At 52.3% G+C, this 27,494-nt stretch overlaps 8 protein-coding genes across 8 annotated transcripts; 4 read left to right on the top strand and 4 right to left on the bottom strand.

The window, feature by feature from the left end:
- Positions 1-840: 840 nt before the first annotated feature.
- LTHEOB_4506 (Secreted protein) lies at positions 841-4,209 on the top strand (the record flags this gene model as incomplete). The annotated part of the gene is made up of 7 exons (XM_035513548.1): positions 841-962; positions 1,034-1,337; positions 1,394-1,550; positions 1,607-1,822; positions 1,877-1,963; positions 2,028-2,350; positions 2,404-4,209. The coding sequence occupies 7 exons, from the start codon at positions 841-843 to the stop codon at positions 4,207-4,209; spliced, it is 3,015 nt and encodes a 1,004-aa protein (XP_035374555.1).
- Positions 4,210-5,651: 1,442 nt separating this feature from the next.
- LTHEOB_4505 (uncharacterized protein) lies at positions 5,652-6,616 on the top strand (the record flags this gene model as incomplete). Its single annotated transcript, XM_035513547.1, has 5 exons — positions 5,652-5,944; positions 6,005-6,060; positions 6,119-6,178; positions 6,246-6,401; positions 6,459-6,616. The coding sequence occupies 5 exons, from the start codon at positions 5,652-5,654 to the stop codon at positions 6,614-6,616; spliced, it is 723 nt and encodes a 240-aa protein (XP_035374554.1).
- Positions 6,617-9,289: 2,673 nt separating this feature from the next.
- LTHEOB_4504 (Taurine catabolism dioxygenase) lies at positions 9,290-10,622 on the top strand (the record flags this gene model as incomplete). The annotated part of the gene is made up of 4 exons (XM_035513546.1): positions 9,290-9,524; positions 9,583-9,813; positions 9,863-10,130; positions 10,190-10,622. 4 exons carry the CDS (start codon positions 9,290-9,292, stop codon positions 10,620-10,622), a joined length of 1,167 nt encoding a protein of 388 aa, XP_035374553.1.
- A 270-nt stretch (positions 10,623-10,892) lies between these two features.
- On the bottom strand, positions 10,893-13,004 carry LTHEOB_4503 (uncharacterized protein; the record flags this gene model as incomplete). The annotated part of the gene is made up of 4 exons (XM_035513545.1): positions 10,893-11,123; positions 11,243-11,982; positions 12,038-12,149; positions 12,198-13,004. 4 exons carry the CDS (start codon positions 13,002-13,004, stop codon positions 10,893-10,895), a joined length of 1,890 nt encoding a protein of 629 aa, XP_035374552.1.
- Positions 13,005-15,320: 2,316 nt separating this feature from the next.
- LTHEOB_4502 (Integral membrane protein) lies at positions 15,321-16,637 on the bottom strand (the record flags this gene model as incomplete). Its single annotated transcript, XM_035513544.1, has 4 exons — positions 15,321-15,662; positions 15,711-16,168; positions 16,218-16,550; positions 16,607-16,637. 4 exons carry the CDS (start codon positions 16,635-16,637, stop codon positions 15,321-15,323), a joined length of 1,164 nt encoding a protein of 387 aa, XP_035374551.1.
- A 3,714-nt stretch (positions 16,638-20,351) lies between these two features.
- LTHEOB_4501 (uncharacterized protein) lies at positions 20,352-20,733 on the top strand (the record flags this gene model as incomplete). Its single annotated transcript, XM_035513543.1, has 3 exons — positions 20,352-20,457; positions 20,531-20,629; positions 20,690-20,733. 3 exons carry the CDS (start codon positions 20,352-20,354, stop codon positions 20,731-20,733), a joined length of 249 nt encoding a protein of 82 aa, XP_035374550.1.
- Positions 20,734-21,157: 424 nt separating this feature from the next.
- Positions 21,158-22,504, bottom strand: LTHEOB_4500 (Arginase protein; the record flags this gene model as incomplete). The annotated part of the gene is made up of 4 exons (XM_035513542.1): positions 21,158-21,193; positions 21,461-21,695; positions 21,748-22,358; positions 22,427-22,504. The coding sequence occupies 4 exons, from the start codon at positions 22,502-22,504 to the stop codon at positions 21,158-21,160; spliced, it is 960 nt and encodes a 319-aa protein (XP_035374549.1).
- Positions 22,505-24,702: 2,198 nt separating this feature from the next.
- On the bottom strand, positions 24,703-26,877 carry LTHEOB_4499 (Heat shock protein HSP70; the record flags this gene model as incomplete). The annotated part of the gene is made up of 4 exons (XM_035513539.1): positions 24,703-25,080; positions 25,146-25,557; positions 25,615-26,575; positions 26,817-26,877. 4 exons carry the CDS (start codon positions 26,875-26,877, stop codon positions 24,703-24,705), a joined length of 1,812 nt encoding a protein of 603 aa, XP_035374548.1.
- Positions 26,878-27,494: the final 617 nt, after the last annotated feature.

The raw sequence follows: 27,494 nt of genomic DNA, 5'->3' as shown, positions 1-27,494 counted from the left end.
AGGGGGTGCTGTGGAATATGAAAGCGAGATGTTTTTACGTCTACAAACGACACCATTAATCAACACCAACTACCCATTAAGCATTACGTAACTCACCATCCTCTAAGCCATGCTTTATTTCTCAGAACGCTAAAGTTGGATTGGTATTTAGAAGGCTTTTGTAAGTCCGGTCGCTATAACATATTAAATGAAGTACTTTGAGAGACGGGGAAATGGTAAAGCCAAAGATGTGCTGCGATCCCACAGGGGGGATTTTCTCGGGTTTTCAGTGAAACTCTTCTTAAGTGACTAATTATTGCTTTTTAATTGGTTGTCCCACTTGCCAGTTTGACCCAGGACTCCGTCCGCTACGCTACTAAGATATCACGGCGATATACAAGTAGTATTGCATAGCAGCTCCGACCTCGCTAGCGCTACTAATAGTGTAATGCTTTCTGCAACTTAGAAAGATGACATTTGAGTTGGGGCATGAGTTTCGACCTTAATATTAAACCTGAGAGAAACGGGGGGATGTTTCCCTCTACACCGTCTTGGTTTAAATGCAACACGAGAGAAATTTAATTGATGCTCACCGCAGGACTGATTCCACAGAAGCTTTGTTCGTCGTTCTCTCGGTTCAATAGTGTCCGACAGTTTTGGGTAGGTGGTTGCGGCTAGAGTAGTTCTTAGTACAGTCCGTGCATCGTAAACTCTCGTACTCGTACATCTCAACCCCTGCCATCATGACGCCAGTATATAGAGGTCTGCTTCGATACCACTATTTAAGAGGGCAAGAATAGAGCCCGATAGCCGTATCTCTGCAAACTGCTCACCAGTCGTTGGTTTGACAAGACCATCAAGATGCGGGAGTTGATCGTCACCGCAGCAGGCTTTCTCGTCACGTTCCCCCTTGTGACAGCTTCTAATGCTGTCGATATCTTTAAGTCTCCCCCTCTCGAGTATCGGCCCAAGTTTCGCTACTGGTAAGCACCTGATGGCCCCAGTCTCTGTACATCCAGGGTGCGGTTGTAAGCTGACAGGCTCTATGCGATAGGCTTCCCGATGCGAGCGCCTCGGTTGACGCAGTAAAACGAGACGTTGCCGCGGTGGCAGCGATCGGAGGCGGCGGGCTCGAGCTGATCCCCTTCTACAACTACGGATGCGCCGTGTGTACCCCCGACGTACTTCCGGAAGATTGGTCGACCTATGCCTTCGGCACCGAACCTCTCCACAATATTTACAGGGGCGCTCTGGAAGCGAGCAGAGACCACGGCGTCTTGTTGGACTTTGCTCAGGGAGGTAATCAAGGACAAGGGGTTCCGGCTGAGCCCCAAACTACCGGTCTCGCCAAACATATGGTCAGTCGATCATTGCGTTGCCTGGGCTGGCTTCTGCGAACGCTGACATCTCTCAGGCATATTCCAACGTCACTGTCAAAGCTGGAACAACCTTTAACGGCACCCTCCCCCTATCGACTCAGCCTCTAGACCAGTCTGGAGGCGGAAGACACCAGATGGAGGACTGGGGTGAGCAGAAGCTCTTTGCTGTCCTCGCTGCCGAAGTTCTGGAAGGTATGAGAGATTTCTCATGCGTGGAGGAGTGCCTATCTAACTGTAGTCATCTTTAGACACGAATCGCGTCGTCCTTGGGGAGCCTTTGGACTTGACTCAAGATGTCTTCGACGGCCGTACCCTCTCATGGACACCACCTGCAGGAAATTCCACTTGGCGGATATTCTCATGGTACGAGCGATACACCAACCAGCGGTCCGTCGCTGCTGGGCAAAAAATAACGAACTTCATCCACAATGGCTCCTGGATCGTGGACCATTTTAGTGCTGAGGGTGAGTGCATTTGGCGTGTCGTTATGTGACAAGTGCTGAGATGGGTCGGCTCAGGTGCAAAGCTCATGACCGACTTCTTTGATGAATACGTCATCAGGGACGATGAAACTGCCCAGCTGGTTGCCTCTGCTGGAAGATACGGTATGTTTCACCCAGCCTGGTGTTAGCTTCCAAGAACTTTGCTGAGGACCTCTTGCGAGCGTAGCATGGGAGGATTCCCACGAGATGGACAGCTGTGTCTGGTGGACGGAAGGTATGGACGAAATGTTCCGCAAGCGGAACAACTACAACATTGCCAAGTGCCTCCCCTTTCTGGTCATCAAAGGCAACGGGTGGGCTGGCCAGGAGGTCCCATACGGCGAGGAATTCGTTTCGTCCAACTCAACCTTTCAGTCAACCTGCAACGGCGACTTTCGTGCCACACTCAATGATGGCTACCGGAGCTATCTCGCCAGCCGCATGTCATGGGCGCACAGTCATGGCATTAAATTCTCAACACAGGTCGGGTACAACGTCCCAGTTGACGTGGTACGTATTACATATGACAGATCCAAGGCGAAACGTTGACTAAATTCTGTTAGCTTTCTGATATTCACCTGGTTGACGTACCCGAAGGAGAATCTTACGGATGGAAAGACAACCCGGATTTGTATCGGCAGTACTCTGGACCCGCTCACTTGGCGGATATCTCAGTTGTATCATCAGAAGCCGGTGCTGTCGTTGGCAATCCGTATGGATCATCGGTGAATGACCTGCTCTTCACCGTTCGGCGCGGACTGGCTACCGGCATCAACATGAATGTCCTCCATGGATTTCCGTATTCTGGACCATACAAGAATACCACATGGCCAAACTGGACACCATTTAATTTTTACTTGAAAGAAATGTGGTCTCCGAACCTCCCCTCCTGGACACACCTAACCGAAACAATGCAATACATCTCGAGGAACCAATACATTTCGCAAGCAGGAACTCCCAAACTCGACCTGGCATTCTACAAATACACGATTCCCTGGTCTGACGCGACGGGCTACAAAAGTTCGAACCTGGAGACTGTCGGCTACACCTACGACTACCTGGGCCTCGAGAACCTACAAAACGCTTCCGTCAGTGACAGAGTTCTGGCTCCACAAGGACCAGCGTATCAAGCCTTGATTTTCTCGAACGCGACACAGATAAGCAACGAAGCGGCCAGCAAGTCGAAAGAGTTTGCCGAAGCTGGTCTCCCGGTTTTCTTCGTCGGCAATGCCACTTTCACAGGCATCCGCTCAGCCGACGCAGCGGCGGCAAGCACCATGGCGGATATCATTTCCAGCGGTCTGGAAAACGTCTTCAACGTGGGCTCCGCAAACGAACTCCCTACCGCTCTCTCGAAGGCCGCGATCAAACCCAGGGCCGCGCTATCCAACGGCACCGCTCCATGGTACTCGTTCTGGCGCGAACAAGACGACTTCACCCACGTCTTCCTCTACAACGACGGCCCGGACACCCAAACCCTGCGCGTCGACTTCGCCATCACAGACTCACCACCATACACCTTCAACGCCTGGACCGGCGCCGTCGCCCCGATCCTGCACTACACCACCACCCCCACCCACACCACCATCCCCATCACCCTCGCCGCCAACCAAACCACCATCATCGGCTTCGCCAAACCCAACGGCGCCGCCGCATCCAACCTCACCACCCCCCACACCCACGCAACCAGCACCGCCGGCGCCCTCGCCAACCTCGTCTACGCGGATGGCCACCTCCTCGCCCAGCTCTCCGGCCCGACCGCCTCCGTCACCCTCGCCAACGGCACGCGCGTCGACCTGACCGCCTCCGCCGGCGGGCCGCTACCCCCCTCGCACCTCACGTCCTGGAACCTGACTGTCAGCGACTGGCAGCCCTCCGCCGCCGACCGCACCAGCATGGCCAGCACCGTCACCAACCACACCTACACCGATGTCCCACCAGGCTCTTGGCTGGCGCTGGACCCTGCTCTGGCCAACGTGAGCGGGACGGGGCGGTACGTTACAACGTTCTTCACACCCGCATCGTCGTCGGAGCAACCGAGTAGTCTCGGCGCCATCCTGCACCTCGGCCCCGTGCAGCACACGCTGCGGGCGACGCTGAACGGGCGGGCGCTGCCGGCTGTTGACGTGGCGGACGCTGTTGTGGATATTAGTGGTTTCCTGAGTGAGGAGGGAGAGGAGAACGAGCTGGTGGTCGAGGTGTCGACGAACTTGTTCAACAGGGTGCGGGTGGAGGCGGGGTGGCTGGGAACGTCGGGCGCGACGGCGGACGGGGCGACGGGGGGTGCGTATGGGAACGCGGCGCCGCAGGGGTATGGGTTGCTCGGGCCGGTGTGGGTGGAGTGGGTGGAGGTGGTGAGGGTTGTTTAGGGTGGGTGGACTGTGGACGTGAAAGCGAAGTGTTTTGAACGAAACCATTGGTAATCACCACCACCTTCAGCTTCATTGAACTTGATCAACCCGCACAAACCTTTAGCTATTATGTAGCTCTTCATCCTCGTCGCTATGCTTTGACATCTTGGAACGCTAAACTGAGATCAAAATTCCGGAGGGATTGCAAAGTTTTTCCCACAAAGTGACAGCGACCAACATGGAAGTGGATGAAAGGGCTCGCCAAATACAAGGGAGCTAATCTTATAATTAGAGCTTTTGAAACTGCTTTGGTGCTCCGGTTTTGATTTGACACAAGTATACCACAGCAAAACCAGGAAAACTGGGTTTCGAAAGGACTTCGAATATGGTTGCTATCTCGTCTAAAGACATAATTTAATGTTTCTGGGTTATCGAAACGCTCGTGAAATCAGTGCAGTGCATTTACATAGCCCATGTTTGGACGTGCCATAGTTCCAGCTTTGTGCATATCGAGAATTGTTGCTCAATTTTCACGATGACAACAACCACAACTGTAACCGCGCCCTTGGAGTCGGCAGTCTTCAATGATTTTGAAAAGTCTTCTGCGGATCCATTGAAGTGAACGCGTTCGTAAATCTTCATGATTTCTGCTCACAAAGCTTGAAGGCTTGTTGTGTATCTCGGTCATCATTGAGATCTCTGTGCCGCAACGTTGTTGTTCGCATTGCAAGCGAACATGCGCCGGCGGCGCGACTGACAACACCAATTTGGATCATTTCAATGTCTGCAAGGTGAGCCACCATCTGGAGTATTTTTAAACAGATGAGGGAATGACTCCTTTCAAGGAGCTTGGAGTAGCTCGGCCTTTTACTAGTCATTCGGCCGAGAGGACTGATGGCCTGAACAAAATTCCGCCAGTAGGAGATAGATTGCAACTAGCAGTCGGTCGACTTTTCGTATTGTCCTATTTTACGTATTGATCAGTACATGGTTGGACGCGCCCGTCGCTTTCGCGTAGCGACTTAACCATACGGAGTAGCTACGGCAACATCTCCCGAAGCTCAAGCTTTCATTCGACGGAAACATTAAAGGCGGCTCCAGAGCTTGTTTCAGCCATCCACCAATACGAGATGATTGCGCCCTCGTCTCCGCGGAAGTGGCCTGCAATCTGGCCCCTGCACCCGCTCGCCTACTCGATCCCCACCTATCTCTATTTCCACTCACCTAATAGATGCACTTGAAACAAACACACACCACGTTCCGGGCTTTTCGGGGCCTCCCGTCCGCAGAAGTTTCTCCGGTCGGTCCTGAAGGGATGAAACGGTTGATCAGAACCACAACCCCGTTGGCCTTATGTAGGTATAAGGAAACACAGTGACTCCTCTTGTTGAGCCTCCATCCCACAATACAGTCTCTCGTTCTTCACCACCAGCCTCTCGTTCTATCCAAAATTCGCAATAATGGTCCGCTACACTCCCGCAGCTCTCCTCGCCCTGGCGGCAGGCGCCTCGGCCGCAGACTACTCTGCTTGGGCGTTCGGCAACATGTTCTCCGTCGGCCCGTCGTCCGGCGACGCCTACATCACCAAGGCAACCTGGTCGGTCGTTCCGCCTGCGGTGCCTACTGATGCCACCGAGGGCGCGAGCGATCACCCCTTCCTGTCGCTGTGGATTGGTATTTCCAAGTCTATTTCGGACCAAAGCGCTGCGCTTGTTCAGCCCCTGCTGAACTGGTCGACCAACCAGGAGTCTCAGTGAGCACAAACACCTCAATTCACGCAATCGTTTTCCATCCCCGCTGACAGTGAGGACAGAGGATGCCCGGCTTCGGCTACGGAGTGGTGCGTCGATGCGTCCACCTTCTCGAACGGTATGAGCCAGATCAGAATGCATCATACCTATTACATTTTTCTGACATGGCCCTGTAGACCAGCAGACTGCGCAGCCGTACGTCCGTGTGGCAAATGGGCAGAAGGTCGACTTTGAGGGTAAGCAACAGAAGTTCTTCCGCTCTTATCGCTTTGCAAGGGATGTTCTACTAACAGGCAAATATAGTCACGGCAACCGCCCAGAAGACCACCCACCAGAAGGTTTACATTAACGGCGAGGTCATCAGCGAGCAGGATGACGGCAATGTGGGCTTCCTCCCGACCTACCTCTACTCCAGCAACGAGTGCTACCAGAACACCTGCGGCAGCGTTGACGGCTACAGTAAGCAAAGTCTTTCTGATTTGTGAACGCAACTATGCTAATCCTTTAATCTTACAGCTTGGGAGGACATCACCATCACGCTAAGCACCGCCGACAAATCTTTCGGCGATACGCTGGAGCTCCGCGGCGCGTCCGGAAGCCTGGACTCTTCCGATGGTGGCAAGACCTGGACCGGTTCCATCAAGATCGACGCGGACCACTTCCCCCGCGACTAGACAGTGAATACAAGATCTATCGTACAAGGGGCTATCAAGTGGGTCTGTAGACGTCACACTGACTCGCGGCAAGCCTTTGGACGTTGTTTCTGCATTCTTCTATGACTGGGCTTGAGTCAACAATCAAACAAAATCCAAAAGCGGAATTGATTTTCCCGCATCGATGTTCCAAGACTTAGCCCTGCTACGTACATTGCAATCCACATCATCCATCGAAAGCTTCGCCAAAGCCCCAGTACTACCATGAAACTCGGAGTGACTCACGCAAACTCCACCGGCACGTCTGCCTTCCTCGCAGGATCTCCCCTCTTACAACGTCTATTTGGTTGCACCCGTCGATGGTGCCACTGTACAACCCACAGTTCAGGCACCAGTACACCCGCACTTTGTGTCCTGAAACGTCAAAGTTAGTGGTTTTCGGCGTAACACCAGCAGTAGCTTCGAGCCTATCGCAGCGCCCCCAGGTCAGGTGGTCGGAGCTCGCCGCAAGGTAAGCCGGAGACATGGGCATGCCGGAACGACGAGGTGCAGCCGGGTGGTGACATGCGGCTGATGAATGACTTCGGCTTTGCTCCGCCCCCGGTCGATCCCTCACTGCGCAAGCGGCTCCTGCGGCGGCTCGGCGACCTTGACGCCTGAAATGCGCCCCAACGTCCTTTTTTTTTTGCGGGCCCGTCAACGAGTTCCGCACTAACGGTTCAGCACGTGGCTGATCTTCACTAGTGGTACAGCGCGCTGGGGAGGCCGCCGTGGCGGCCTCCGGGCGAACATGCCGCAACATCGTACCATTATGTAACACGGCATGTGGGCCCGCATCATGTAGCCGTTTTTGATCAGGCTGAATTCACCTTACACATGCTTTGAACCATTGTTCCAATGTAATGAAATTAAATTAAGTATTTAACAATTTGCCACAATTGACGCGTATAGACCCCCTTTACACAGCCTCGTAACCATCTGTCTGGATTAGCCTTGTCCGCACACGATACATGGAGGTTGGCTACCTTAGTATTGTCTGTTCGGGCTAGCTCTGTTGGACCGGTTGGACGTCGCGCGGCTCTCCTTGACAGGTCGCTCGTCGGTTAAGAGACTCAATCGGAAGAGAGTTTGAGTAAAAGGTGCCTCTTTCTCCCCCTCGTGCATGAATCTCTCCATCGGCGTCTGGTCGCTCTGGACGCTAGAGAATGCGGTTGCGGGGGCTACCATGTTGGCTTATGGCGAATGAGATGATGGAGTATGCACGCGGGCAAGTTCTGCACGGCGGAGCCGTAGATTCGCGTCCACTCGAGTGAGCGGAGCAAGGTGGCGTGGGTAGTATGCGTGGATGCAACTGATTCTCGCCGAATCGTCGCGGGTATCGTAAAACGGCGGTCGCTGACCGATGAAACAAAAGGGCCAGCCTTGGGGGGTGAAGGGAATGTGTCTCAGGAGGTTTTGCCACGGACTAAGAAAAAAACGGAAAATCAGTTTAGCTTTCGATTCTTATGTACGCAAGAGGTCCACCGCGCTCTCCCGTTGCTGCCTCGACGTGGCCGGCAGTAGAGCTGCAGCCATGTCCTTTGCCGGTTTGCTCTGATTGGGCGAGGCGCAATCGGCCAAGCATCGATTCTCGCCGGTCGGCGCTGATTGGCGGGGGGCAACCATGACCCTGCCGCCGATCAACAAAGGGCTGAGATGGGAATTCTCGCCGGTCAGCTGTGATTGGCGCAGCCGCCAACCGGCGAGAAGCCGATTCTGGCCGCCACCAATCAACAACTGCTCCGTAGTCGTCCAAGCCACATCAGATTTCACGACGAGAATAGATTTCTGATGATGATTGCATGTGAAGGGCTTGGGGCTACACAGTGGGAGTGCCTTGACCGCTCCTTGCACTTCGGGGCCCCGACCTTTCTTTTCTATCCCGCCGCTGACCGCCTCGGTTGCGTGCAAATTGGCCCCGGTGCCTGGCTGTGCTACATATTCTCCTGTCGGGCAACCCCGGTGAGCTAAAATCTGTTTCCGCCCTTGGAACAGCTATGATGACGCGCAAAACTAGGCAACTCTCTATAGCGTCGGTGTGGAAATGCGCAAGCGTGCAATACGCAGCGCGCCGGGCACGCTCTCGCGATGTTGCGAGATGCAAAACCCACATAATATTTCGCCTCATTTCTCAATCCGCAGGTGCGAACTCCCGTTTTAGAACAACAGCTCATACTTACAGATGAATACAGTCCCTTTACACCGCTGAAGCCTGGAATAGTCTTGAATCGACCAATCATGCCCACAGCCGTCCGCATCGCGAGTGTTTTCCTGCGTATGGAATTAGTTACGGGACACTCCCAAGGTATGCCTCGCGAGGCGCAGGATAGTTACTCCGCCGCGCTGCCTCCTTAGTCTCCTCGTGGCGATGACAGAGTCCGCCCCAGCGTCACCTTCTCAGTGGACAGTGGTCGGTGATTGATGCCTACCCTGCCTTTCCCCCTTGTGGCTGTGGTGACAGTGGTCCGAGGGAGGACGGCCTCAGACGTTGTTCATGGTTTCCAGTCACCGTTCGCCTCATGCACCTGAGGCTCAACAGGCAACGAGGGAATATACATAAAAAGCTCTGGATATTCCCTTGGCTCAGAGGTTCACCATCACACAATCACTGGCGATCTACACCACCACATTCGCATCTTCCTCACCAAGCACGATATGAACTTTCCAGAGGTCCTTTTCCCGCAATGCTTCAGTCCTGAAGTTTTGGCGGGCAAGATTTTCTCGTCCATTGAATCCACGAAGCCTGTAAAGAACACACTTCGAGGATTTCCTTTACATCTTGACGCAGATCTCTGCTGGACTCCCGCCGACATCACGCCTGAGCAGTACTTGATCCTGCTCAGTGTTGAGGATATTGTGGCAATCGAAAATGCCATGGAGAGCTTCAAAAGTAGGACCCAACCATTCGGCTCTAGGACAGGAATCGAAAATCTGACATATAGAACTAGGCTTGGCATTGCCACTACCCGCTCTCGAACCGTCTACCTTCGTTCTGCCCGCTGAACTTGCTGATCGCCTTCGCGTTGTGAGCAAAATCGTTCACACTGGGATCGGATTCGCTGTCCTCCGCGGCCTGGATCCAAAGAAGTACAGCGAAGAAGAGAACACCATCATTTATTGCGGTATCGCCAGCCACATCGGCATCCAAAGGAACGCCAACTCACGCGGAATGGCCATGGGTATGTTTTAATTCTCTGAAAGTTGTAATCATACACTAACTGGATATAGTTCACATTCGCGACGCCACAAATGATGCAAAGCCCAAGGACATCGCAGACGGAGAAGAACTTGCCCCGTCGAAGCAGAAACGCGGAATGAAGTTTCATGCAGACCGCATGTATGCTGACATGCTTAGCCTCTACGTTAGGGGCCAGGCAGCAGAGGGAGGGGAGCAGTACATCGCAAGCTCTTGGACGATCTACAATAAGCTGATGCAGCAAGCACCGGAGGTCCTCCGGATCCTTGCTGGTGACTGGAAGTGGGCTCCCGAAGACAAGTACGTTCCTTCCACCTTTATTCCGCCGCAGTCCGACAGGTTACTAATTTATCACAAAGCTCTGAGCCGGGCACACCAAACCGGATGCCTGCCCTCTTCCACAAGGATGGACGAATCATTCTTCAGCTCGTCCGGACGCCGTTCCTCAAGAACCCTGGCCTCGCGACTCCAGCTCAGCATTTCGCTCTCGACACCGTACAGCAACTTGCCGAGGAGAACTGCATCGAGCTGGATCAGCAGCTCGGCGACATTCAGATTATCAACAACCTCGCCATCCTCCACACTCGCTCCAAGTTTCACGATTCCCCGTCGCAGAAACGCCACTTGATGCGCCTCGGCCTCCGAGACCCAACTGAGGCGTGGAGTCTGCCGGATCGCTACGACGAGCTGTTTGGGAAGGCTTTCGTCATTCCCACCGACAAGCAGACCATCCCCGTCACTGATTTTGATGCTTGGCGCGAGACCACCACTGAGGACGCCAACCACGGCTAAATGAGCATCACCCGCTCCTTGTACGATATGGAGTTGCATGAGGTCCGGGCCCTTTCGTTTCTTGCCTGTTTTTTCGCAACCTCGTTTGGCTGTTTGGGTGCTTCGGGCCTTGGTGAGATCTCTAGTCCCGCCAGGGCTCGAACAGCCGCCGAATCCATTTATCGTCCGGATTTTCGCTCGCTTTATTAGATGCATTGTTTGATTTTTCTGTCAACCAACCTGTACATAGACAGACTTAGCATTTGATCTTTGGTAGCGTTTGCTTATTAACTAGATTGGAATATCATTACCTTTTTTCTCTAGCAATCTCACTGCTCTTTCCAAATACGAAACACCATGGCCGTCTAGGCTGCCCAGCTTCTTGACATCGGCCATATTTTCTTTCTGAAACGGGAGGAAGGCACGAAGGACGTAGCGGAAGTGGTAGAGCATATTTCCCGCCGAATTCTCCCATTCGTGAACCATTGATCTGACAACGAAGCTGACTTTCACTTCTGTATTCTAAGAGCCAACAATCAGTAAGAACCTGATGCGAGTACGTTTGAGCGAAGTCGCCTCATATGCGCCGACGGCACAATCGGGGAAGTCGACCTCTTCGAGTTCTTCATTTGGGAACTTACTGTCTGTTCTTGGGACTTCATGAATCCCACAGCTTGCCCATGAATGTATTTCAAATGCCACATAATGACGAAATAGGTCAGGAAGATTTCGTACCACGGCTTGGGATTCTTGCGGAAAATAGCCTTCTTCAACTCCTTGACCAGCCTCTGTTCGTCACGTTCCATCATCCTAAGAAATACAACATCCAGCTGATGGCAGAGTGCGGGCGAGATTGGCCGGGTGCCACAGTAGCCTTCCTCAGCGTTATCGACCTCCGGCGTGCCTAGAGTTTCGGGCCCAGTTATACTACCCCAGCCCTGGCAAAACGCTGCCGTCGAACGGATACGTAATGCCAGTTTGATCATCTCGCTATTGTGCTCGTGTGCATATCGGTGCGCTTCATCGAATGTTACTCGAGCGAGTGGGTCGGTGATACTCTCCTTCAATTTCTCTTCCACGGCTGCACGGTTCTTTTCAACCATCTCCTCGACAATCTTTGCGAGTTTACTATTATCTGCACAGGCAAAGCGGGGTAGGTCAACAGTAATAACCTTGCCGCCGACCTGCCAATTCTCTGCCGTTATGTCGTCGTTTGATAAGATGAACTCATGGCAGGGCACACTTAATGTCAAGTCTTGCATCGATTGCGAGATCTTGCCAGGGAGGGTCCAGTATATCTCGATTGTCCTCGGCCTTGACCTCAAGTTGATCCAATAATACTTTCGAAAGGAGACTCTTTCCTGGCCGAACTTTCCGTTTCCTTTGCAGAAAGTTGTTAGCTTGAGACACAACACTAATGAAAATAAGTAACCTACCATGACGGACCAAAATAGCATCAAGTATTTCCTGCCGTGAGCACGGCTGGAAGAAGAGACGGTGAGTTGTCTCGTCGCGGCAGCATCTCTGGCAGGGATTGCCCTCATCACACTTTTACATCGTCAGTAGCCCTTCCAGAACTTCTCTTAAGAATCATACCTTGAACTTGTACATGTGGCATCTAACGCAGGCTCCGATTTTCCTGACTCGTTTTGCATCTTCACGGGACTCTTCGGCCTTTTCCTCTTTCTTGCGTTTTACTGCTGATGCCTTACGCTCCCAATCCTGGCGAATAAGCGGTTGCGAAGATCCACTCTGTTTGTGCGATACTGGAGGAGCGGAAACATCCGGATTGTGAAAGATCGGCTTTGGGACGATGCGTGTGACTCTTGATTCCGACACGACTCTTTGCTCATGGGATGCAGGTGAGCTCGTATCAGAGGCTTCGTGTACAGACTGGGGACGTGAAATATGGACAAAACTATTCGGAGTGTTCCCTTCGCTACCCCCAGTTGACAACGATGCACTCTGGCTTCCCTGGGGGGATAACATGTACCAGGGAGAAGTGCCTTCCGATGTGACAGACAAATGAGTGGATAGGTTCTCTCCTGGTGTGCCACTGGGCGTGCCAAATGGCGTCAGGTTGACCCATTCATCGAAACGGAAGTCTTGTCCACTGGAGATAGGCGACGATTGTGGATCGGAAAGCTGGCTTTCATCGAAGCCTCCACTCGGAACAATGTTGTTCGCATTTTCTTCAAATTGAGGTTGGAGGGTCACCATCGGCGGATCAATTCGAGGCACGATGAGGCTCTCCGTCGATATTTCATCGCTACCAAGTGTGGCATCATCAAAATCGAATGTGCGTAGCTGACTGGTATTGTCCTGAAGCTGAAAGCAATTCTCAAGGATGGGAGGGAAATCGTTGAGCGACCAATCGAGCTGTGCCGATGAATTGTCCCCCATTGGATTTGCCAGTGGGTCAAGAGTGGAAGAAATGTCGGTCAATGTTGTGGCCGCCTGATGGTCTTGTACGGCGCAGAATCGTGCCGCCAATAGGTTCAGGTAAGTCTCGTGAGACAAGCCATCGACGTCATCGATAAGCGGAAATGGCGCACCATATGGGAAGCCTTGTTGTGTGCTCATGGTGGAAATGGCCCCTTGACCCTCGGCAAGCCGACTTGGCACCACAAGGTCGTTGCGATGATCGTGGTCCATCGCCAAAAGCTAAGGTGCGATTCTGAGAGAGACGACGTTGAAAAGATGAAGACGTGGAATGTTGAGGAGCTGGACAGTGCGCGTATTATTACCCCGCTCAGAGCAGTGAGGCTGTGTTGCCTGGAGGTGCCAACACATCCCTGCATGACGCTCTGCACATTCTAATTCGTGAAAGCACATTTTTAGGAAGATCACTCGGAACAGCCTCAGCTTATCTGCAAGGCGACCCCACCTTCCGTGTCGTGCGACGTGCATTCTCAGAGTTTCGCTGACTGGGTGTTAGGCTGACCGGTCGACTGGGTGGAATGGAGCCCTTTTATTGGTCGGCTCAAGTCAGCCAGAGGGCATGCTCACTTAAAGCCTTAACAACGGGGCGTCACCGCGTGCGGAGAGGTCCATTGATGGCGTTGATGCTGGACGCCGCTAGAAACTTGGAATGGCCTGCCGGGGAGCAATTGCTGCCTGAGCCATCCGCATCCGGCGAAGATGTCCACAAGCTTCTATAAAGCCAGCCAGTCCTGCAATGGAGTAACCAGCGAGATTGTCAATTGCATTCTCCAGCATGCCATTTCCACCTCTGCCAGAAAATCTTCGGTTCGCGAGACTTTCCGATCTGAAACGAATTGGCATTGTCTCTACGGCGGCATTCTTCAATTCCCCCGTGTTCCATTACTTCCGGCCCGAATACAAGGATCACCTCCAAGACACGGTGGCCAGTTATCGGGCCAGCTGTGCGAAAGAAATTTTGGATCCTGACACCGTTGTTGTCGTGGCTGAAGACACCCTGAAAGAAGATGAATCGGACTCGGTGTTTGATGAGTTGAGGCGTGCATACCCTCCTTTCCATGATCAGATTCCAACATACTCTTCGGAAACACGGAGAGTGATCGTCGGAGTCGCTTCCCTTTCTTTGAAGGCAGTCCCAGCGCTATCAGGTCTATTTCTGCCCGACGGTAAGAAATACAGATGCCGTTCGGGGAGAAAGGCTGCGGGGGTTGACCATTACTATAGATGAAAACCGGGAGGAACACTACCATGACCCAGAGGATCTTGGTCGCGACAAATACTCTGAGGTATTCAAACTTTCATTTGTGACAGAGGAGGAAAGGGCCAAAGAAACGTGAGTCTCATTTGCGCCAAAAGGCACCATTGGTACAACGAAAGTGCTGAACGATGCTCAATCTCCTAGATGGAAGTTCTGCGAAAAGATGGAAATTGCTTCTATAGCAGTGCATCCGGCTTACTGGCGCCAAGGAAATGGTAAAAGGATGGCTGAATGGTTCATGGCGCTTGCTGATAGATACGACCGTGCCATCTGTGTCTCTGCGGCACCAATGGGAGAGATGCTCGCTAAGCATCTCGAATTCCAGGAATGTGCCGTGGTCACTATTGACGGTTACGAGAGATATCCAAAGGCAATCCACTTGTGGTTTGGGTTTCGCTTAAAAGCTGAGCAAATCCCGAGAAGGAAGCCGCATTGTGTGTTTGATGTCTGCCACATGGTTGTAAAGCAGCCGAACAGGTTTGACGGTCTCGAAGCCTCGAGTGGTTGTATAGCGGCGTAGGAAACAGAGCTGATAGCGAAGGACATGTACAGTTAAGCAACAAATACGTAGCTCGATGGCTATCCCGTACAGCAGTAATATCTCCACCATGTATAGAACTTCAACTGTGTTCTGCACGTTAACATGTCCTTCACCCATACACCGCATCACCAAACCAGTTTGCTGCGTCATCAACGCAAAGACCTGCTTGAAATCAGATTTTCCCAGCCTTTAGGCACATTTTCAATCGTTGTTCTACCTACCAAGCTTCAATTTTCCACTTCAACCTGCGCCCACGGTGATTCTTACAGGGTTTTAATAAACCTCAATGTCAGATGTATCCCGCTCATTGCATGGTATTTACCAGCAAGTATTCTTGAAGTCAAGCAATTCAAGTGACACTTGCGTTGGGCGGCTACAATGCGACTACGAAACAAAGCTTGGTCCTCAAACAGAAATCAGGCGCTGGCCATCTAAACACACTCTTGCTATGGGAACCCTGGCTCACGGCGCAGTCTGTTCACGCCTTGCCTTCCTGATCCTGTGTTTCATCCGTTGTCCCCCTATTCTTTCTCGTAAGCTCCCCATATACGGCAACGGCGACGTACAGAAACCACACAATGCCCGCCACAACCCCATAGGCGATGTAGGCACCCTTGCCTTGATCTGCCAGCTCCAGCCCGAGGCCGCCATTAACTATTCCAAGAGTTATCACAATGCGCCCAAGCCACAGATGTCCGTGTGACCAATATCCCCGCCGGGTATTTTTCTTGAAAAATCTGTGGTGGAGGTGGCCAAGAATAAATTGGATGAAGAGCATGACAAGGACGACTTTGCCGATCGTAGGGTGCGTTTCACTTGCCTGAGAAGCCGGTCAGCACAGCCCGAGGGAAACAAGCTCCAAACTCACATAATTATCCTTTGTAAGGTAAATGCCCATTCCGAACGCGATGATGAACATCAAGAACGCAAAGCCTTGCATACCCACGTGGACCCATACGGCGCCGCGGAAATGTAGCATGCGCAGGCTAATTGCGCCAGTAGGGAAGAATATGATGAATGCCATGCACGCGAGCACGCCGTGAGCCGTTAGGATACGACGTTTTGTTGATCTGAGGTCCTTATTGTCGATCTGTGTTCCAGTGTTTGAGTTTTCTTCTGCCGAAGTGAACGGGTTTGGACTGTCGCCTCCCTTAGCATCAGCAAAATCCCACTCGAAGGTGCCATATGATGGGCCATGAAATGGGATTCCTTGATTAGGATCATCCGAGTTCAAAGGGTCTCCTGCTGCTTTTGCGTGCATCCATGTTGCCGACGCACTCTGAAAAGACATCGATCCGCTATCGGACCAGTTCTGGCAGTTGGTGCCTGATTCAAGGTTTAGCATGAGACGCTTACGTGGTAGAGAGCAACTGACATCGAATATTTGCCGTCATGGTTCCATCAGTCACCCCCGACCCTTCGAGAACAGACAGTTGAGTTGCGTTGTCGAATTGTGGAAGATTGTAACCCGTTCCAAGCCGCGGTGAGACTGTCACATTGCTGCCATCTGCAGAAGTATACATGACAAAGAGGCGTGACCCCGTCATTGAAGACCCTTGACCAAGCCCGATCCAGGTGTAGTTTGTGGGGCCAGTGATCTGGAAGTAGATATCTCCCACACCAGAAGAGGCCGTCTCTTGAGGTATATTCAAACTGTAGCAGACGTCATCCTTGCACTGGCGAGAGACTCGGGCGTAAGTCGTAAGGACTGGGAGAAATTAGTATCGCGAAGGCTGTGAGAAGAAATTCGCAATGCAGACTCACCAAAGCCAAAAAGGGCAAGCTTTGACCACATGGTGTGTCTTCAAGTGAGAAGAGAGTCGTTGGTCGGTCTGTGGTTCAGAAAAGGACTGACAGTGACCAGCTGCCTGACCTTATATACTCGCGTACAAAGCGGGATTTACTGGGCGGTAATTCCTCCACAAACTTAACTTTATTAAGCGAGGCAGTGCTTCTATCATTCATGTTCTCTGTTTCCGCTTGGCTTCCTCGCGGATTGCAGCGGTTATGATGCTGCGCAGTCTTTAGATTGCCGAATGGGGAATGGTGCCAAGGAGGTCGCTCAACTTGCCAAGCTCTAAGGGGAGGACTTAAAAGGCAACTCCTCGTAATTACAATGCTCTCATTTGTCGGCGGATCTGTTCATGAACGCTGGAGCAGCCTAGATAATCCACACGTGCAGAGCCTGGCCTTGGGCATTACTTAGCAGACAGTGGCTGGGTTGGCACCGAACCATGTAGTCGCTTAAGGCTCGTCTTTCTCTTATAACTGGTGCTGATTGGCTAGTGTTAAACGAGCGAGCATAAGGTTTCCCGCATCGCTTATCCTCTGATCCGCACGGACAGAGTCTAGCCTCAATTATTTCTTGACAGACAGTGGCTGAGCCGGTACCCGTCGTTTAACCCTCGTATCTCTTTTGTAACCTGAGTTAATTGGCTAGTGCTAAACGAGAGAACATAAAGCTGCCCGCGTCGTATCCCCACCTCATCCTCCAATCCGCCCGGTCATCCACTGTTTGGAATCAACGTCATGATGGGTGCCACGCGACGGCCGCATAAGAAGTCCAAGAACGGCTGTATCCGCTGCAGACAGCGACGAGTCAAGGTGAGTCGGAAGTTTGTACCGACGTTGGAGCGTGCCAACGACCACCGTCTTTTTGTGGAGATGCACCTTTCATTTTTAGGCAAGGGGAAAAAAAAAGAACGCAGTATGGAGAGCGGAAATGGATTGCATCATCTGCGTCGTTCAGCTTGTGTCTGATACTTCTCCGTAGTGTGACGAAAAGGTGCCCTGTGGCAACTGCATCCGACATGGAATTGAGTGCAGCTTATTGCGCCCGTCAGCACCTCAAGCAACAAAAGGCACAGCACAAACGGGATTGGGAGCGCATGCCTCCGAACTCCAAAAGAGCGGCAATCAACAGACAAGACCGATTGTCGTAATCAAACCCGCTTCCCCTCGACGTCTTTCCCGGTTGCTTCCGGCGAGCTCGTCCAAGATTCAAGATCAGGCCATCAAAGACCGTGTAAAGAGTCTGGTTAACCAGGCCACAGCACTGGAAACACACTTGAAAAAGTCAGAAGCGATCACTCTTCCGCGGTCATTAGACCCCATCCCTTCCATAACTTGGACACAGGACTTGCAGCTTGTCTCGCATTATCACGATGTCACATGCGAGTCATTCTCGAAGGATGATTTGCTGCACGATCTGTGGAAACACACAGTGCCGAGGCTAGCATTCGCCAATGTAGGTTTTACCCGCCATGTCGAAAACACAAGAACTCAGCCCGTTTCCAGGCTCCGTTGATGCATGGACTCCTTGCCGTCACGGCTCTTCACCTCGCGCATGTCAAAGCGGAAAAACGCAGTGTTCTGAGTATTGTTGCCGCGAGGCATCAATCTAAAGCGTTGTCATCTTTCACGTCTCGGGCGCAGAATGTGACAGCGGAGAACTACCCTGCCTACATAATCCTGGCTTCATTTATCTTCATAGCGGATGTATACATGATTGTTGATTCGCGTCGGCATGGGAACTTGATGACTGTCAAGGACGTTGTTCAGTCTTTCCGCCTCATCCGAGGTATGTAAATGCCAGCTCACGCATTTCATGGAACGTCAGATCTGGATACCAACTGATTCTGAACCCAGGTGTGAAGGGGATTGTTTCGCATCCGGGCACATCGAACTGGGCGAAAAGTGGTCCTCTTTCAGATCTCTTGAAACGGCAGGATCTGGCGGTGAACCCGCTGGATGAATTCCCGCTCCGCATTGAGCAACTCGCTTCTTACATCCGCAGCACCTCCATCGGCAGCAAAGTGCAACAGGTGTGCTTGAGCGCACTCGCAGCTCTGAAACTTACCTTGGCTACCATTTCAGCACCTGGAGGACGGATGGCCCAAGTCTGGAGATGGGCGGTACTTTTAGATCCACTCTACCTGGGGTTGCTCGAAGAATGCGAACCGACTGCACTAGTAGCCTTAGCGCACTTTGCTGCACTTGTGGGGCGTTGTGAAAACAAGCAGTGGTATTCGCAAGGTTGGAGCGAGGGTGTTATCGCTGCTGTGCACAGATCTGTTGACCAGGACGAATGGAGGGAGTGGCTCAAATGGCCGATGAACTATAGCAAGTCTGGATGAGTTTGTTGTTAAGCGAGACTTGAATTGGCCAGTTTCTATCTCTGGATTTTAGCTCTACCCTAGTTTCGAATACCGTACCTATCCGTTCTCTCGACAACGCTTAGATCTACCTACCGCCGACATCCTCGCGACAAGGTAGAGCTAAGCCGGAAGTAGAGGTGGAGTAGCATCTCCTGGACGTGCCTTTAGCGACCATCGATCCACGTTGGCCCGACGGGGAAAACGCGGGCCAGCTTCACATGCAGGCCACGGTACCACGCTAAGGTACGATCCTGTAGGATCGTCGCCACAGCGGCACAGCGGCTGAAAGCTGGGGCGCAGTCGGGACTCTTGTTCTGGCTACGGGTTGTGGCTGATGAGGCCTAGACCGATCGCTTCGAGCGGCTGTGCATAGCGGCCGCGTGCTTGTGGTAAACCTTCTTCTGGACGGTCTTGACCCGAGGATGTGGAACGAGATGACCCCATTCCTTGGTGTTTGATTCGGGCTGTCAGCATCTCTAAGGTACGACGCGGGCTTCCCATTGCTGCTCTGTCTTCTCCGAGGATGAGTTCTGTGGCGTCTCGGACTCTACGTATAATTCTTATATACGATCTAGATTCTTCTTCAGGCGTAGTGTATACTACATGTAGCTAGTGTTGGATAATTAAGCGTCTATAAGGAAGCGCTTACGGGGAAAATCTTTTTTTAAGTGAGCTAATAAGAGCGCTTGTAGCAAGCGTTTACCAGCAAAATATTCTTAAGCGAGCGAATAAGAGCGCTTATTAAGCGCTTGCTTAATGCCTTAGCGCAGCTGAGGCAGTGCACGCCAGCCACTTGAGCTGGAGCGGAGGGCTAAGCTAGAGTGGCTGGAAGCTTGTCGTTTGTCTGCATGCGAGCTGCAGCAAGGTGTTCTCCCAGTGTTGCCTAATTAAGGTGGCGCACTTTTCATGCGGTTAGGAACACTTGTTCTACGGATCCGCATCCTTCGCGCAAAGTTTCGGACGTGTAACACCTCTGTTCAATTGGATGGATGGAGAAATTTTCTGTTATAGGCTGAGGTGAGAGCAGCGTAGTAATACGGTGTTTCCGTCAATGGTGGTACTTCTCACGGCAATCGGTGAGGCGCAGTGAAGCCCCTCTGACATGCTTCGTCAACCACATCCTGCTAGGATACGGTAGACGGCAGGCGTAGCTGGGTTTGCTTTGGCAATAATGGTCTTTGAGAGTTGTTATAGACCTGGAAGAGTATTTAACGGGCTTCGTCGCCGCTCCAAATCCGCCATCCAGCACTTCACATTCTACAGCCTTCCAGCACTTCACATACTACAGCCATCCAGCCAACGCATCAGAACCCGACAGATCTATCCCGATAATCACTCAACTCGTCCTCAAGATGCAGTTTTCCACCATCATCATCTCCACCGCCCTCTTCCTTGTGAGTGGCTCTCACGCTTGGACCGACGGGGTCGCCAACAACGTCTTCTACAACATCGGGGGCAGTAAGTAGTAACCTTACGCCGACGACGAGATGATGTAAGGTTCAACCAGGTTCAAGACTAATATTGTATATAGTTACTGTTCATGAGGCATGCACCTATGCGAACACGAACACGATCCACTACGGTGACTGTGAGTACTGGACTGACGATGCTGGTCACACATTCAAAGGAAGTATGTATCCCTTAACCATGAAGACCTACAACAACTTCGCATACTTACAAAGTCTCTTAGCCTGCACTCCGTACGCGAGCCAGAGCCAGCTTCTTTGTATTTGAGAAAATGTCGCAGGGGTGGTGGGCATTCTAGACGATGGTTGGGTGCCTACCACTCCGAGGGATTAATGTTACCCGGATTACGCATGGGGCAAACTCGAGTCTCTCTTTTACACGCGGCCTTCTTTTCGAGTCTCTCATTTCCGTGCTGTCTTCTTTTTAAGTCTCTATTTTACACGCTGCCTTCTTTTTAATCCCCCTTAAAGGTGAACAGTTGTAGACTAGTACTTACTTAGAAAACATTCATTACTTCAACTACTATATTCGCCTATATGACACCCTAGCGACTCTATGAGGAGGGGCCTAAGATCCATCAGACATCGATGCAAGCATGCTGTTCTAATTGCATCTCCCCGATCTCCACGTTGCCATCAATGCCATCTCTGGAGGATGCCAAGCATGGAAGGGGCCGCTTCACGTTGAACAATCAATCGAAAATGCGGCTTGGGGGCTTCTTTGGAGCCTGAAAGGAGAACGGGAGATGAGCTTGAAGCATTCTCTATATGCCACATCAAGCTGATAAGAGAACAGAACGCTATGCAACGGCGCATCGTGTTCATCGGCCATAGCCCACTGCGTCATTAATGACAATGAAGTATTTTCCCATATAATTATAGTAGAGTCTCTCCTAGCGCGCAGCGCAATATAGAGCAGCCTGCTCGGACGGTTTTATCCACTTCCTTTTAAATAGATCAGTCTGGAGACTCTGCAAGTAAATAGGACAACGCACCTCTGGAGCAATGGTCGGGTTAATCTCAACCAAATCAAGGCCAACCAAGTTGCCTGTCGCGGCGATAGTTTCGGCGATGAAGTTTCCCTCGCGCAGCGTCAGGCCTTCCCACACTGGAAAGCCGGTGCTGGGCGCAAACGAGGGATCCAAGCTGTCAATGTCAAACGACAAGTGGATAGGCGTGTCGTGCCCCAGCCATGCCAGCGCCCTCTCCATGACTTCTCCAATCCCGTACCTACATCCCGTCAGCAACGCCGCCATCAAAACCACCTCGGTCCAACTCTTACCTCTCCACATCCCTCATCGTATACGCTTTGATCCCATTCTCCCGGATAGCCCGCTTCTCCGCCTCGTCCAGATCGCGCAACCCGATATACACCAGCTTCCGCGGACTGACGCGATGCTCCTGCCCCATCCACCCAAACACGTCCTCCTCCTCCTCCCCCTCCTCCCCTGTCTTCTCGACCAGCCCGAGCAGGAACGCCAAAGGCATCCCGTGCACATTCCCGCTCGCCGACGTCGCCGGCGTGTTGATATCGCCGTGCGCATCCACCCACACCACGCCCAACTCTTTCCCCGCGCCGAACGTCCCCTCGCTCACCGCTCGCGCCACCCCCGACACCGTCCCCATCCCGATCGAGTGGTCGCCGCCCAGCGTCAGCGCGACGCGGCCGCCCAAAACGTGCGCGTGCACCTGGGCGCTGAGCGCGCGCGTCGCGGCCGACACGGCGCGCGGCCGGTGCATGCCGCGCACGTCTGGATCGTTGTCCGGGATGAGGCTGGAATAGTCGTGGAACTGTCCGTCCCAGTGTACGGAGAGGCCGAGGTCGTGGCGGAGTTGGGAGAGGAGGCCGCCGGCGAGGAGGGCGGCGGGGCCGCGGTCGACGCCTTGCTTGGCCTGCCGTGGTTGTGATTAGTATATGGGTGAGGCGGGGAGGAATGGTAGTGGAGGTAGAGCGTGTGTACCTGGCCTCCAGAAAATGCTGCGGCGGTGAGACCGACGGGCCGACGGGTGGAGGGGGATGGTAGTTTGGCGGCGGTCATTTCGGTTGTGGTCAGGCAACGGCGCAGTGGGGAGGTGAAGCGAGGGAAGTATTTCGTGACCATTGCGAGGACGAGAGGAGAAGACGGCAGAAGAGGAAAAGAGCCGCTTTATCGTCCGTTCATCGTCAGCTCATTCGCCGAGTATCCCGGGCGTCTGCCTACCCGTTTCGGCAAGGCGGCCCGCTTCGGCCCTTAGCGCCCGCTTCTACTTAACTTTAACGGACATCTGCCTTGTAGCGCGTTTACGGTAATTGCACTACCGCGTCTACTTAACTTTAGAGGACAACCTTCCACGGATGTCTGAAAAATTTTCACCCGAGGGTAATAGTATCCGGATGCCGGATGCTGACTGGATCCGCATCTAAAGGGGAGGGTTTCCATGCCGGCCCAAAGAGAAACAAACTCATGTAAGATCTATGTTCTGCCGTAGAGGCAATTGGTCAAATAGTGGCTAGACTATTTCGACGCGTACTCTAAGCTTCAGTAAAGCGGTGCTGAGAGTGCGCATAATTAACCGCATCTCCGCTTTCGCACCATGCACACATGCAAGGGCTTTACCGGTCTTGCCCGAGCTGCCGAAACCAGAAATTAGTCATCTGAATCAGGGTTGGATAACTGGCGGGTTCGCCTTTTTGTCCTGTGGGCTGGACTTGGCGCACACTTTCTAGGCAGAAGGCAGCCTCAACTACATCCATCTCCTCTTCGACCGCGGCGCAGACACTCTTCGCCCTCGCTCCCACCGCCGCCCCCCTACGACTCCGTCCTCGCCGCAGCTCCTCACCTCCAACGACCACATATCCATCTCCCGCATCCTCAGCGCCCTCCGTATCGCGAGCGCGCCACTCCCCATGTCCCGCGACCCTACCACCCGCGGCACCACCATGCACATCGCCGCCGCTACGCCCCTGACAAGCGCTTCCTGGCCTAGCTCCTCGACTACACTGTCGATTACATCACGACAACCACCACATCAACGCTATCGCCGGCCCCCACGACACGCCTGCTTCGCCGCCTGCCACCGCAACGTCTCCATCCTACTCGCCCGCGGCACCAAACCCGGCACCACTGGTTTGCGGCAAGCACGACAGCGCACTACAAGCGGCGGCGACGCCAAAACGGCGATGGTGGGCAGCACGCGGAAGCGCGGCCTGCGGGGCAAGGACGGAAGCGCGCTGGGGGCGGCGGCGGTAAGGGCGGATAGCAGTACGGAGGTGTTGGAGCTGTTATTAGGCAAGTGCGGGTGCCGAGGGCGGTGAAGGTGGCGATGGAGGTGGCGGTCGAGTGGGGGAGGGAGAAGGCGTTTGAGGTGGTTAGGGAGAGTGAGGTGGGGAGGAAGGTTGGGAGCGGGGTGGTTGAGGAGGTGGAGGCGAGGACGGCGGAGATAGGTGATAAGGGCGAGAAGAGGGTGAATAGCAATTTTAAAGAGAATGGGGGTCAGGATTCAGAGAAGGAAGATAGCATTTAGGAGTCGGAGTTTAGTAACGATAAAAGCGGAGATAAGGATGAGGATGACATAGAGGGGAATAAAGGTAACGAGAAGATTGATAACGTAGTAAGCGAGCTCGCAGACGGCGTCTTTTATACAGTATAAAAAGATAATATCACAGCACGGATCTAGATGCCTCAGGATAGAGATGCCGTAGGCACCCAGCCAGCGTAGCTAGGGAACGCGATCCGCGCGGATCGTGATCTACTATGATCATCAGTTTCACTTTCATCACCCACGGATCCCAATCCGCTGTATTGTGATCCCTTGTCTGATATCTCCGCTTGAAAGTTTTACCATCGAAGCTTCTCTTTATTTGTCCTATCAAGTACGAATGAAATTCGCACTCAACCGCTACAATAATCTGATGAATGAGTGCGTTAGTTCTTGTTTCAATCTTCTTAGTGTTGAGCTCAGTATCGTCTGAGAATGCACGACTAAGCCAATGAACGTATTAAATAACAAACAACCGAGTGATTGAGCTCATTCTCGGTCAAGAAGTATATCCGGGCTGGAAATCCTTGGCTGCAGAGGGAGTTAGCTGAGTAGATAGCTATTAGCGAGGTAGGTGGGTAAGGTAAGGGTGAGGAGCCGTCGAAGAGGGTGCGCATGAGTGCAGGTGCGAGACGACAAAGGCGCTGTGAGCGCTGTGGTATTGCAGGATACAACTCACGTACCTGGTCTGTCTACGTGTCGAGAGGAATCTGTGACTTTAATCACGACCAGTAGGACCCGACTCGATGTGAGTATAATCGATTGTGGCGTTACCGGTTGGTCTACCGTGAGAATAGCTCTTGAACGCGAGGATTCCTTGTGTAGAGTTTACATCTGTCTTGACGACGAAGTCGAGTTCGCAAAATGTTTTACCGTAGGCCGGGTTATACCGCTTTCGAGACCGTTTCAAATCTTTCGAGGAGAAGTGAATGGTTATCTGGCCGACTCGTTCGGCACCACAACCCTGCGCATAGTCTGGCGGTTGGTCAAGGCTACAGCAATATAGCGTCACTTCGCACTCTGGGAAGAGTTCATCCTGTTCTGTCGTGAGGGCAAGGTTGAAACTTGCGTTTGTAGCCGGGGTAATGGCTTGACCCTGTTACCACGTGTCAGGCAGACTTTCAGGATACATGATTTTCCACGAATCCCCTGAATGCTAACCTTGTGTATGACCCAGTCCATCCTTTCTCTGCACATTTTCTCCATTGAGAACTTGTCGATAATGCCGTAGTCTTCTGGGTCCACTCCAGGGCGGAAGGGCCTACTAACAGCAAACCCATAGTGTCGACGAGCCTTACGGTGCAGTGGCACAAGGCTCTCAAGACCACGGAGTGCAGCACCCTTGACTACTGCTGCCTGGCATTGTGGGGGGCAAATCAGCTTCATGGTGGAGCTGCCGTTCTGCATGCACCAGATCCTCATACGCTCATTGAGATAATCGGAGTCGCCGAAGCCGCCGACAAGGATGATGCGACCGATGTGTTGATTTTTCTTTTTCGCAAGGTCGACTTGGGAACTGACGAGGCGAATGATGTCGTTGATCACGGGATCAAAGAATCCTTTCATCTCATGCCTTTGTAGGGTTAGTTCTTCTAAGCGTAGAAAAGTGATGGGGATGTACAACACATACCAAGTCAGCTTGACCACCCCTTCGTCGCTATCATAGTGTAAAGAAGGGTGAACACCCGCCATGTAGATGTTCTCAACCTCAATGAATTTCTGATCACCCACACTGAGAAGCTTGCTCCCGAAAGCTTTCTTGGCACTCTCAAAGGATCTCATGAACGAGCTCCCAGGGCCGCGTCTTTTTGGTGGAAGTGATGTGTAAGAGCAGCCAAAACGCTCGGCCATCCACTTGCTGAAGTTGCGATCAATGTAGGTGGAGCCACATTTGCCTCCAACACCGACGCAGAGTTCCTCAAATTGCAGCTTGGGTCTGGTAGCTAGCACTGTGTATGTGGTAATGTCGACCGTGCCACCTCCGCAGTCGCAAATCAGCACGCCGTCTCCTGGAGAGACAGGGTCAATCCCATGGTGAGAACCATAAACCTTGAGAGCTAGTATTGCTGCTGCTTCTGGCTCGGGGATGAGATTGACCTGGTCGAGCGGCCGGCATCCGAAACCGGCTTCCAGCGCTGCTGACCTGGTTGCATCTTTTGCTGCATCGCTCCATATTGCGGGAATAGTGATCCAGTATTCAACAGGGGTGATAGAGTACAAATCAGTTGAAAATCTCTTGCAGAGCGTGTCGACCATATAGGCATGCAAGCCCTTGAGATAATCGGAGCAAACCTGCCTTGCCGACCTGTTGGGTGGTAGCTTCAACATTCCCTCTCCAGAAATGTCCTTCAATGCAGGGTCATCGAACTCAGTGAGAGGAGTACTACCATCAAGTAGCAATTTGGTCCACATGTAGGACACCATTGTTGCGGTTACGGCGAAGCCCCACTTGTCAACGTTGATGTTATCATTTTGAGACGCGTACGCAATCTTGGTAGGGACCTTGGAAACCGTCTCAGAGGTACCGGGCCATTGATTGATGACTTCAATATTGTCAGCACCGGTCTCATTTGATGTAACGTAGCTGATCCCTGAGATGTGTTAGTAGATAATCAGTACCGCATGTGCAAAATCTCAATTTACAGAATGAAGATGAATGAAAAGGAAAAAGTATATTGTTTGTGCTGAGTTATGAGAGATGCTGTGAAAATATACTGAATTGTGCAACGATATCGAAAACAAGACACTGACTGATTGAAGTGGTCGAGGCGGTTGAAGTTCTACGCAGATAGCATATAGAGAGTAGAGATGAAGCATCGCAATGTAGCATACCAGAGAAGGTCGTGCCGTAGTCAAGCCCAACAATAATTCTGTGGCGGTCGTCTGCAGTCATGCTGAGGACAGTTTGGGTCCAGTATGGGTGGTAGGATGCTGCTAATGCTTCAAAAGCTGCTTTTGCGCTATTTATAGACTTCAGAGATGGAAGTCCTGTAGAATTGGATGACGCGGAAACCAGTACTGTCTGGAATTCAAGGGGGAAGGTTACGATTGCAAGGGATACATTCTTCTGTGTTAGCATGTAAGGGCAGCAGCCTTGAATTGAGAGGTACAGATGCCATCTCATCCTATAAACGATCAGTTTAGAATCCCTTTCCCAACAGTTCCGATCCCTTTTATCATGGCAAATTGGTCATTCGGCTACGTCTGATACCATAAGCCTCCACTGCTACCTGAACAAATCATGTTCGACTTTGTTTTACGATGGCTCGAGAACAGCTATCGCATCTTTCGCCAAGGCCAGCGTACGTTGATGCTACGATCAGTACTACGTTCACACTCACTAATATAAACAGGCATCACTTTTGAGTCCAACGCTGTCAAAGGACTCAGGATGAGCGACGAAGAGAATCCGGATTCGCTATGTTCACGATGCGCTGTGGCCGAAAGCAGAGTATCTGATTTACAACACCAGGTCAGGGACGTCACAAGAAAAAAAGAACGGCTAGCAGC

This window comes from Lasiodiplodia theobromae, assembly GCF_012971845.1.
Source record: "Lasiodiplodia theobromae strain AM2As chromosome Unknown scaffold_12, whole genome shotgun sequence".
NCBI classification, from domain to species: domain Eukaryota; kingdom Fungi; phylum Ascomycota; class Dothideomycetes; order Botryosphaeriales; family Botryosphaeriaceae; genus Lasiodiplodia; species Lasiodiplodia theobromae.
The sequence above is the reverse complement of the archived record's forward strand: the minus strand, read 5'-3'. Positions and strand labels throughout refer to the sequence as shown.